Raw genomic sequence first — 13,870 nt, 5'->3', positions numbered from 1 at the left:
TATATATATGTATATATGTATATATTTATATGTATATAGAAAAAAATATATATATACGGAATAATAGAGGTAAAGTATATAAACGTAGAAGTGTTCTTTATATCATATATATCTGTATGATTCATATAAAACCAATAATTCTAGTATGTGTGTGTATGTGTATATATATATATATAATTATATGTATATATTTGTGTATATATATATGTGTGTGTTTGCATATATATATGTAAATATATGCATATATATGTGTATATATTTATATATATATACATATATACATATATGTATATATAGTATGTGTTTAAATATGTTTCGATCTTTTCCTTGTCTCTGTATGCCTGTGAGTATAATATATTTTTATACATATGTATATACGTATATCTATCTATCTATCTATCTATCTATCTATATATATATATATATATATATATATATATATATTTAATCTACTTCGATATGTATAATCTATTTAAGCCTTCAAATGAAAACTACATATAATTAAAAGTTTGATTTCCTTTTTATGTGTATGTACTGTTACTCCCGTCTTTCTCTGGGTATGCACAAATCTGAATATATATATATATATATATATATATATATATATATATATATATATATATATATATATATATATATGATATATACACGGAAATGTATATATATATATATATATATATCATTACAATGTACACCTTTATATTCATTTCATAATATATATGTATACATATATATGCATTATGACATAAATATTATATTAATTATGTATATACATAATATATATCATGATAGAAATATATATTAATATAAATATATATATATATATATATATATATATATATATATATATATATATATATATATATATATATATATATATATATATATATATATATATATATAAAGAATGAGCTAAAATAGGTGGGCAACATTTTGAACAGCTTTCTGTCTCAGGTATATTAATGCACTTTTTTAATGTAACTATAAACCGAACCCCAATCGATACACCTTGTTTTGGCTTACTTCGTCTATATATATGCATATATATATATATATATATATATATATATATATATATAGACGTCTATATTCGTCTATATATATATATATATATATATATATATATATATATATATATATATATATATATATATAAGACTACTATAAATGTACACAGCTCTTTTATGTGACTTTGAATACTGATTGTGTTTAACCGTTTTGTAAACTCAATCTCCAGTGTAGTAGTCAGGCTTGCTTACTCGTAGACTATCCTCACCCCGCAGGAGTAATTGTGAATGTTCTTTTTTTTTACGTTTACTTATTACGAAGACCTCATCAAATCAAAAGTATATATGCAATTTACGCCAGGTTGAAGGCAAACATTCAAATGGATTTCAATTTATTTCCGAATATGTTACTTTCGGCAATCAATTTGTATTGCTAATATTTATAAATGGTTAATTGAGATGTCGAGAATTGGAGAAGCGTGAAAAATGCAAACCTGAAATGTGACTTTTACACAGTTCGGACATGGGCCTTTGTTACAGTTTCAAAATGTATTTGAAACCGATGGTACTAATAATGTTCTCACCTTCTGTAATACGATTATTTAAATAAAACAGGAGATTTATCTGTGTCTGCCTGAAAATATTTAACAGGTAACCTCTTAAAACTACTGGTCACATAACATTGAAATTAACAAGAAATAGTAATCATACAACAAGGATGGTTTATAACGAGTAAAATCATTTTTTTTTTTTTTTTGGAAGAATTAATAACATGTATGTCGTCAAGTTGAAATTCAAACTGCTCATTTCAACTTGCCGAGATATTTATATTCCTGTGCTCGCATGCCTCAATTCTATTCATTTCTTCAAGTCGTTTGATATTAAATATTTCTTACAGGTCTCCTGATGCTTACATCTCTAAGAGGTGCAACTGGAGTATTGAATGTTTTTGTTTCGATTCTAGCTAATGGTACGCCAACTTAAAAAAAAAAAACTTTTGAAGTCACTACTATATATTAGGTACAATAGAGAATTGTCTTTGCAATAATAAATACGAACTCTGCATTAATTAAACTAATATTAATGTAAATCCTTTATTTATTTATTTTTTTAGTTTTCTTAATTTTTCAGTGTATGACTAGAGTTCTCTACCACTATTCGTACAAATACACAGACAGACAAACAGACAGACAGACACACACTCAGATAAACAGACACACACACACACACACGCACACACACACACACACATATATATATATATATATATATATATATATATATATATATATATATATATATATATATAATATCCAAATGATTATGTTGAGCGCATAAACTGAAATATGTGTATGTTATTAAATGAATTTTTCATTCTATCTGAAATTTTATTTAATTTTTACTTCATATACATACATACATACACACACACACACACACATATATATATATATATATATATATATATATATATATATATATATATATATATATATATATATTCATACACAGCTTTTTTCGCCATATAATGGCTCATCAATATGGATAGAGTGGTGGGTTTTCAAAAGTGAATTTCAGTTCGAAACCAACTACTTGTAAAATATTCAGCAATCATTCCCGTACGCTATCGTGTTCAAAAGAAACGTAAGATAAATTATAACGTTTTAATATTTTTTTACATTACCGTGTACCGAGAGAACTCTAATCTAATTACTAAGTGTAATACTTTTCTTTCCTTAGGTGAGAGCTCAAACAATGGGTGGGGAGCATATTTGTATATTCGTATGTTTTGGATGAACGTACCTGAATGTGTATGTATACTTATTTGTGATTGTGTGTGTTACCGATTCCGTATAAATCCTCTCACTCTAACCTCCCCCCAACTCACCGCAATTATCGTATCCCCTCCATCTCTCACTCTCTTCTTTTTCTTCTTCGTCACTTCTTATTGTTCCGCCCTTCCTGTCATATACCCAGATATGCTCATTGCGAGATGTGGGTGTGATCTAAGGTAACCTACCTTAGAATGCTATTCGTGTTACACCCCTCTTCCAAACCTCTACCACCATCTCTAATCATATCCAATATATATAAATCTTCGAGCGGCCCAGGAATGGAGGAGGGTGGAACGGCATGAAGAAACAGCCAGATTTAATGTGAAAGAGGGAGAAGAAAAAGAGAAAGAGAGATAGACATAGAGAGAGATAGAGAGAGAGAGAGAGAGAGAGAGAGAGAGAGAGAGAGAGAGGGAGGAAGGCGGAGTGTTGCCTGCCGTATAAAATATGGAATCAGAATCTAGACAGTTCGACGGTGGGAAGTCGGAGAAAGACGGTCTCGGGGGCAGGCGGTTGTTTTGGCGTGGACAGAGGAGGAGGAAGAGTAGGAGGGGAAAAATGTGATATTAAATCACTATGATGAGCGTTTGGGTGAGGGGATGGGTGAGTGGAGAGGAGGCTGGACTTCAGTTAGCAGAAACAAATGGAGTTTATATATATATATATATATATATATATATATATATATATATATATATGTATATATATATGCACACACATGTGTGTATATATATGTGTATATACGTATAGATATGTATGTATATATATAAAGAGAGATGGATAGATATAAGCAAAAAATATTTTAAATCTAGTGAAAAAACACCAGCCTAAAAGTAACCGCATCGAATATAGACACACACATGAATGCACAGTAAATGCCATACAATTTGAAAATACGTTAAATTACGCTAATTTAAGGGATTACCAAGCATTTCTGTCATTGTCTATTATTAACTACAATTACATTTACTAATATTCAATTAAAATAACAAACTGTAATAAAAAATATGACTCACAATTATAATAGTAATAATAATATTAACACTACTACAACTACTACTACTACTATTACTACTACTACTACGAATAATAATAATTACACTGATATTGATAAATAATAACAATAATAATAATAATTATTATCATAATAACACTAACAATAAAAAAGTCTAATAAATAAAAAACAACAATACTATTTTAAAAAGAATACACACACATCTTTATATATATATATATATATATATATATATATATATATATATATATATATATATATATATATAGGCTATTCAAACCTAGTCCTTAATATGGTATTAATTAGTTAATAACATTCTCTTTCTCTATCTCTGTCCGTCTACATATCGCTCTACTCTCTCTCTCTCTCTCTCTCTCTCTCTCTCTCTCTCTCTCTCTAAATATATATATGTATACACGCAGACACGCATAATCATATGTGTATGTATATATACATGGATATATAATATATAATATTCTATATGCATATATAAACTATATATACACACATACGTATATAAGCACATATATTCTGCATTTATATACGCATGAAGTTTTCTCTGTAGTTTAATTTCTAAACATGTTATTCATACTAACACACACCCATCTCTCTCTCTCTCTCTCTCTCTCTCTCTCTCTCTCTCTCTCTATATATATATATATATATATATATATATATATTCATATATATTCATATATAGAGAGATAGATATATATATATAGATAGATATATAGATGGATAGATAGTTATAAGTAATGTAAATAATTGTCAATCACAAACTAATTATGCTTGTAAGTATATCAATGTTATTCTTATTCTTTTAATAATATTCTTACTCATCCTCTCTCCCCCTCTCTCTCTCTCTCTCTCTCTCTCTCTCTCTCTCTCTGTCATACTCTCTTTCCCTCGCTCTCTCTTTTATTCTCTCCATAGTATTTTAGAGTGCCATAACATCAAGTGAGTAACAAAACCATTCGATAGCTTTAGCCCACCAAACCAGCAGGTTTTGTTTCTCGTGTTTTCCTTTAAACCGAAAGTATCGATGGACGATCAAACTAAAGTATAGTGTTGATTGAAAGAAATACATTGCTATGCTATTAGACAAATTATTGAGCGCTCACATTTTACGTACATAAATACATCCCCCACACATATATATATACATATATATATATATATATATATATATATATATATATATATATATATATATATATATATATATATATTATTATTATTATTATTATTATTATTACGAATCATTAATAATAATACTAATCAATTCAAATTTCTTGTTGTCGTATCTACCTACCTCTGCTGTGCGTGTGTTGCTATTTTCCCACTCATTTTTCTTTCTTTTTCTTCCTTTCTATTTTGTATTTCCACGTCACCATGTTCCGTTCTCTATTTTATCATAACTCGCTTTCTCTCTATATAATCTTACTCTTTATCTCACCGTCTCTTTCTCTCTCCGCTAATTTCTGTGCCGACCCTCACCAACCCAGCGACCCGACGCATACCTCTGAATCTCCCGCCCCTCACCACTAAACAACACACATCCACCAGACCACCACGCACTGTCTTGTCGTTCCTCTCTTTTTTTTTTTTTAAGTTTTCTTCTTTTCTGCCCCACTGTGAATCGACAGCACGTCTAGTTCGTTAAGTCAGTCCGTTGTAATCGCGTATTAAAGGTTTTCCTTCCTTACTTTCTAAGGAGAGGGTAAGGAAAATTATAAAGTGAAGGAAACAAAACCCGAATATATACATATACATATATATATATATATATATATATATATATATATATATATATATATATATATATATATATATACATATATATATATATACATATATATATATATATACGCAAGCAATATATATAAACACACACACATATATAAAACAATGTATAACACTATATATACATACATACAAATATTATAACCTACAAACACTATACACACACATATATATACATACATACATGCATGCATACATACATACATATATATATATATATATATATATACATACATACATGCATACATATATATATATATATATTTATATATATATATATATATATATAAACGGACATATCGAACATAATACGCCTCTGGCAATCAATTCCGTGGTATGACAGGAAAATGTTAAAAATAAATATAATTCAATGTATTATCGTTAAAAATATTTATTGTTAAAATAATTATATGTCAATCAATCCACGATTAGCTGCTTCGCTGTGTAACAAATTTTATTTTTGCTACGAAGCGCCCGAAGCCGAGATTGAAACCTGCCCTTTGCTGTCACATATAAAAAAAAAAAAAGTAAAACAGCTTAAGCTTCTTATATACAAATATGAAGAAAGTATTTGGGACAGATTTTAAATAGTTATTTTATTTGGGGCTAAACCAAAAAATTAATACGCCAACATATAGTAAAAAGAATATATATGAATTGCACGCCACAGTTTTAAATAAATAAAAATATCAATAAATAAATAATCAAATAAATGAAAGTCATAAGGAAATATGAAAGAAAGTACAAAAAGTCAATGAAGAAGAAAGAAAGGCGTCTTTAAACAACTGCAACTCCGACAAGCGAAGGACGCGCATAGCCGCTCGAGAGAGAGAGAGACAGAGAGAGAGAGAGAGAGAGGGAGACAAAGAGAGAGAGGGGAGAGGAGGGATGGTGATAGGTGACGGGCGAGTGGGAGTGAGAGGTTGGGATGAACAGAAAGGAGGAGGAGCTGCTTCCATTAAAGTTATTGGTGTTATCATTATTATTATCATTTTTGATGGTATTAAAAAACACGGGGTCGCCCGACGAACAGGGTAACGCGGATCATATCAAGTCATATTTTCAGTGGCTGTGACCATCATGACAACGACTTTGTTGAGGATTTTTGGAGGAGGATAAAAATAATGGCGACATTTTTTGTCCCCAACAACAACGGCAAGAAGTGATATGCACTGTTATTCGAGAATATTCCGAAGATCTGGACATTATTAATATATACATATATACAACATACACTGGAGGATACCCGTCTCTCCGCTCTCCGGTCTCTTTCTCTCTTTCTCTTCGACCTCCCCCAAATATAACGCTGTCTTTGGCTTTCGCAGTGCTCTTTTGGGAGGTAGTTTTCATATTTGTTTTGTTTCACGTTAAAAAAAAAAAAAAACAACAACAGCAATAACAGAAAAAAAAGAATGGTAATCAGCACATTGTGTTAGTTCTACCTTTAAAAAAAAAAATGAAAAAATAACAAGGAAAAAAAAATAACCATAGACCTGGCAAGGAACTTTTTAAAAGTATATAAAAAAGAAAAACAAAAAAAAATCGCTAAAAACAAGTTTTCAAAGAGAAAAAAACAAACAAACGAAATCTTCTGCAAAGTTACCGTTGAATAGTCGCTTGTTTGTTTTTATTTTATTTTATTAAAAACTACAAATAATCCTGTACTCGCAAGAAAAAAAATATCCGACAAAAAAAAAAAAACAAAAAAAAAAAAACAGAAAATTCATCAACCTAACACGAATTTTGGATATTATTCTGATATTTTTAACATATTTATTTCCTTTCTTTTTTCTTTGGCTTTTAACTCCTTTTTTTGCGAAAACTCTTAAAATTAATTACCTCTATAAACTCCTCCATTTTTTTTTCTTATTCTCTTTAGCATAAAATTTCGTAAAGTATATTAGTTGGTATACTACTCGCACTTGCTTTTACTGATTAATTTAATATAACTTTTTTTTCGTTGTGTTCTTTCTACACTCAACCTTCATCTCCAACTGACTTTTTTTTTCTTACATTGCCTAGTAAACACCTTTTCTCCCTCACTCCTCTTTCATATATATTATTATTATTATTATTAATATTTCGTAATGTATATTACACAAACTTTATTGATCCCGTCTTCTTTTTAATTTAATTTGAAACTTATTTCACACTTCTTTGCATCTCCCAATAGATTCTTTCCCGTTTTCTTTCTTCTCTCTATCTTGCTTAACCTTTTTACTAAAACTACTACACCTATTTTTTGTTTATATCTTATTACCTCGCGATGTATTTTCCACGCACATTACGTAAGCCAGTTGTTGGTCTTACAACGGGGTCGTCGTTGTCGACCGTGACGACGACCACAACGGAACAGCGACCCAGGAACCCGTCGCGAGTCTCCCAAATGAAGCACTTCTCAACAATATGTTGTCAATCGCGGTTCGAAAACCGCTTTTAGAACGACTCGATTCCCGTAATAATAGCGCAGTAGCGGGGTTCACCCATCGACTGTCGGCGATATTCACCCAGCTAATTGATAAGCAGAATGAAAGCCAATCAAATGTCTCCTTACAGATTGTTTATGATAATGGTAGCGCGTTATTGATAATCATAATTGTGACATGCGCACAGAGGCAGCGTGTATATAAATCGCAAATAGCGAGTAGTCGATTTTTATCATTGGGGAGTTTACTTTTTCCGAGTATGTCACGCCGCAAGCAGCCTCATCCAAAACATATCGAAAATGAACAACAAGTTTCCTCTTTCTTGGACAATAACGGTAAGTATACATACACATACACGCGCAGACACACACACACACACACACACACACACACATATATATATACGATTTACATGAAATAAATTTTTAAAAAAATGCAAATTAAAAAAATGCAATAAAAGTATTTTTAATTTCATAAACAAATAAAAAATAAATATTATTTATATATATATATATATATATATATATATATATATATATATATATGCCTTATCTTATATTTACCTATATTTCAATTTATACTCATTCATTCATTCGATTATTCCAACTTCGATTTGATTTATTGCAACTAACAATTATATTTAAACATAAATATTTTTCATGGATGTTTGAATTTTTTTTAATATAAACTTTGAAAAAAAAACATATATAGTATTTTTTCCTAATTTGTAATTAATATAGCATACTATATATATAAATACTATATATATAAATATAAATCATTTTTCGTGTTGAATTATTAATAATCAAACACACATATACAAAATACGCAAATATTTATTTAGGAAAAATATATTTTTTAATCACGTCTAAGCAATTTATATTTAGCATTAATAACATGCACAAAATATTAATTTAATTTGGCTTTAATTTATTTTTTAAATGTTTTCATCATGGGAACCCTACTCTCGAGTGGCGTTTGGGCCTTAATCCCCGTGACTCATTAATACAGAAAAAATAAAAATAAAATGTACTTTTTATAATGTTCATTCATAGACTGTTTTCTCTTTTTATCGCAGTTTATAAAAAAAAATCCTTTTTTTTTTTTATTTTTTATTCTCCCACGCGTGCCTATCAAAAATGTGATTTCTATATGTTTAATAAATGGATTTGGGTTTAAATACTTGTTTTTTTTTTCTACCTATGGAATATTATTTCAAACAAAAGTTGTAAATTATGGTAGCCGGGCGGGCCATTTGAAACGAAGCACGTTATATCTGTATATTAAACTTTTCAAGCAGTGTATAAGATGAAATTCACCCCCCCCCTCGTTTTCACTCTTTCTCCTCCCTCTCCTCTCTCACTTTTCGACGCTCTTCCTCTCTCAATCTTTATCGCACTGGTTATTCGTCCGTTGACATACCTTTATTTGTCTATCTGTCCGGATGTATATCAGTCTATCTATCAGTTTGTCTTAGGATATTTTACCACAACTGGGAAATAAATTTTACATTATTATAACTATAATATCTATACATATAACATATATTATTAGTTCATATATACAGGTATAATATTATAAGGTGCTATATTGTATATAGATTTCAGTAATCATTCCTACAGTGCTCAATCGTGATTAACGTTTAGTAGCTCTTAGTTCGACGATTCCCCGCGTGTAGCTTAATTGCCATGACTATTTTTCTATATATAATATATATATATATATATATATACACACGCAGTACCTAGCGCTATCTACGTATTGAGCAGTGAGCACTGTTGAAGTAAATACTCAAAGTTTACGCATGAATTTATACTTTCGTATATTAATTTGTGATTAAATGAAGTAGTTATATATAACATGTGTGTGTGTGTTTGTGAATAAACTATAATAAAAATTTATAACTAATATCATTATTTAACATTAAATGGCCTCGTTCAGGTCTAGAATTCCGAATATGTGTTAAATTTTATGCCTTATTCATAAATATCTTCTGTGCTGTATTTAGTGCTCAAGTTGGAAATATGTTGTTATATATATATATATATATATATATATATATATATATATATATATATAATGTGTGTGTGTGTGTGTGTGTGTGTATGTTTTGTTTGTTTTTTGTCGAGCCGTCCTCCTAAATAATGCTGTAGCCCTACACAAGTTCCGCCAGTGCTTTTTGTATTTATGCTTATAAAATCTGACAAAATGTATGGTTAAAAGACCCAACTCATAAGATATTAATGCAACATCTGAAAATCCTTGATTTGATCTACTATTTCGTTTTATTTATATCGATGACGACGCTTCTGTTAAAAAAAAAATCCTACTCCATTTCTTTTTATACTTGACTGTATTTATTTATTTAATGGCTCGTCCATTATCTCTTTTTTATTTTTTTGTATTTTATTATTTATAATTATTTATAGGAATGCAAAAGAGTATGTTTATTAACATGTTAGCTATTGAAATATGATCATAGTAAGAATCTGTATCATATTTTGTATTGTGATAAAAATTATATATATATAAGAACAAATAGTTAATAAAACACGTTGAAAAAGAGTTAAAACATTTAATTTTAAAAAGGAAACACTTAATAAGAGGATAGTCCTTAATCCGTGGAGTTTCGAAGAAGTTATATATATATATATATATATATATATATATATATATATATATAAGGTGGTGTTTGATCAACACTGCTGAGGAGCCATGATGTAATATACTGTTTTGTTTTTAAATCCCCGAAACAGTGTTTCATGGTAAACAACTGATGATCCCTTAAAAAATAAATTATTAGTACTATAGTAAATTCGAGAGCGAGTTGATGCAGTGATTGCAGGTGATTAAATGACTTATGACTGGATGGTTTTATAACGAATGATAAAAAATATTTTTTTTAATTTTTTTGTATAGTTTGAAAGGTTAAAAACTTCAAAGATTATATATATGGTCCAGGGTCGCCTGATGAAGTCTTATTGACTGAAACAGATGTCTGTTTATAGCGACCAAATTTAACTGTTTACCTTCAAATAAATAATATATATATATATATATATATATATATATATATATATAAATGAAGGGAGATATGTTTACTTTTTTCGCATTTTCTTTTCAATAAATAAATATGTTGCTATTAGGTTTTATTAAATATAAACACAACTACTTTAACATACCATGTTATTTTTCATGATTTTACATAAAATCAATAACATCAAATGACAAAAATAATTTACTGGGAATTTGTTTTAATAATATAATATGAACGGAAGCTATATATATATATATATATATATATATGTGTGTGTGTGTTATGTGCTAAATTAACTAAATATGAAATGAAAACTCTAAATACTGGGCACAGTAGAGAATATAATTTTTTCCTTAGATATAAATATGTATTCAGAGATACGTTTCGTCTTACTGTCTGCACATCATCAGAGTGTCTATTTATATGTTAAAAATTAATAGGATCATTCATTCAACGTATTACACTTTGAAAAAATTCAATGGCCCATATATGCAATTTTTTGAAAGTATGTTCAACTACATCTACTCTTTGAATCCATTGCACATACGAAACAAACATAAAAAAATAAATTTGTGTAATTGCAAAATACTATAATTATATTATTTTAATGTTATTTACAGAAATATCGTAAAGAATTGTCATTTTGTCAGTTTATCATTTGCTATACTGGAAAATATCAATTTAATTACGAAATTAGAAATATATTTATAACAAATTGCTTGCGCTGTAAATAAATACAACTTATGTCTTTAGGAAACAATGTAAGTACATAGACACTCACGATTATATATATGTGTGTGTATATAATATATATATATATATATATATATATATGCATTATATTTATTGAGGTGAGGTGTTATTATCTATATGTGGTTATGTTTCTAAATAGTGCAAATACCTACATTTGCATATATATTTCTATAATCATATATATATATATATATATATATATATATATATGTGTGTGTGTGTCTTTATTATTTACATATATATATGTTTATTTTTGTATGAATGAATATATATATGTATATGTAATTAAAATACAACAATGTAATACTTTGTAGAAATGTAATTATTCAGAAATATATGTATATTTAACTATCTCCATAAGTATACAAATTTATCTATATAGACAACTGTTTATATATATATATATATATATATATATATACCTGAACATATATTTTTGTATAATTATATTTCTATGTAGTATTGCATTTTTGTATTTAAAATTATATATATATATATATATATATCTCAATGCACTGCAAACAGCATTTACATTTTTAAAGTTTGTTACCAATACACATGGTCTATTTTAACATTAATTACTTCGTTGAATGAAACATATGATTATGGGACTTATTTTAATTCTTTTAATAACAGTTATTATGCCATTGTTAAAGAAATTGGGAACAGATCTGACCAATAACCTGTGTCGCGGAAAACAAAAAATAAACTGTATCTGAATAAAATGTACATTAAAAAATGCCACAACCAATAGAAACCCATGCATAAAATATGTATAATAGTTGCTTATGATAAGGCACAGCTTTTTTTTTTATATTCATATGTAATGGTGCTTGTACAAACATGTTTTAACCATTCGGCTTTTGCATAACTGATAAATGTATATTATACTGAAACAACATAAAATAATTTTTTCACACAATTATTTATACTCTTTCAAGGGAAGAGTCAGAATTATTTAAAAAAACAAATTTTTACACTATATATATATACGTATATATACACTATATATATATATATATATATATATATATATATATATATATATATATGTATATATACACTATATATATATATGTATATATACACTATATATATATATGTATATATACACTATATATATATATGTATATATACACTATATATATATATGTATATATACACTATATATATATATGTATATATACACTATATATATATATGTATATATACACTATATATATATATATATGTATATATACACTATATATATATATATATGTATATATACACTATATATATATATATGTATATATACACTATATATATATATATATATGTATATATACACTATATATATATATGTATATATACACTATATATATATATGTATATATACACTATATATATATATGTATATATACACTATATATATATATGTATATATACACTATATATATATATATATGTATATATACACTATATATATATATATATGTATATATACACTATATATATATATATGTATATATACACTATATATATATACATGTATATATACACTATATATATATATATGTATATATACACTATATATATATATATGTATATATACACTATATATATATATGTATATATACACTATATATATATATATGTATATATACACTATATATATATATATGTATATATACACTATATATATATATATGTATATATACACTATATATATATATATGTATATATACACTATATATATATATATGTATATATACACTATATATATATATATATATGTATATATACACTATATATATATATATGTATATATACACTATATATATATATATATGTATATATACACTATATATATATATATGTATATATACACTATATATATATATATGTATATATACACTATATATATATATATGTATATATACACTATATATATATATATATGTATATATACACTATATATATATATATATATATGTATATATACACTATATATA

General features: G+C 26.8%; 1 protein-coding gene and 1 long non-coding RNA gene across 2 annotated transcripts in view; one reads left to right on the top strand and one right to left on the bottom strand.

The window, feature by feature from the left end:
- The window catches only part of LOC145259861 (uncharacterized), a 203,501-nt gene extending 198,047 nt beyond the window's left edge, over window positions 1-5,454 (bottom strand). The window contains exon 1 of the long non-coding RNA XR_013864218.1: window positions 5,170-5,454. This is a non-coding gene — a long non-coding RNA (uncharacterized LOC145259861). The remainder of the gene's footprint in view (window positions 1-5,169) is intronic.
- A 529-nt stretch (window positions 5,455-5,983) lies between these two features.
- LOC145259859 (uncharacterized) overlaps window positions 5,984-13,870 on the top strand; it is a 215,326-nt gene continuing 207,439 nt past the window's right edge. Inside the window, exon 1 of the mRNA XM_080117704.1 lies at window positions 5,984-8,421. Coding sequence (XP_079973830.1) covers window positions 8,067-8,421 — 355 coding nt within the window. The 5' untranslated portion in view covers window positions 5,984-8,066. The remainder of the gene's footprint in view (window positions 8,422-13,870) is intronic.

The sequence above is a fragment of the Euprymna scolopes genome, chromosome 35, assembly GCF_053919585.1.
Source record: "Euprymna scolopes isolate OS-2025 chromosome 35, ASM5391958v1, whole genome shotgun sequence".
Taxonomy (NCBI): domain Eukaryota; kingdom Metazoa; phylum Mollusca; class Cephalopoda; order Sepiida; family Sepiolidae; genus Euprymna; species Euprymna scolopes.
This window is presented reverse-complemented; position numbering and strand designations above follow the sequence as displayed.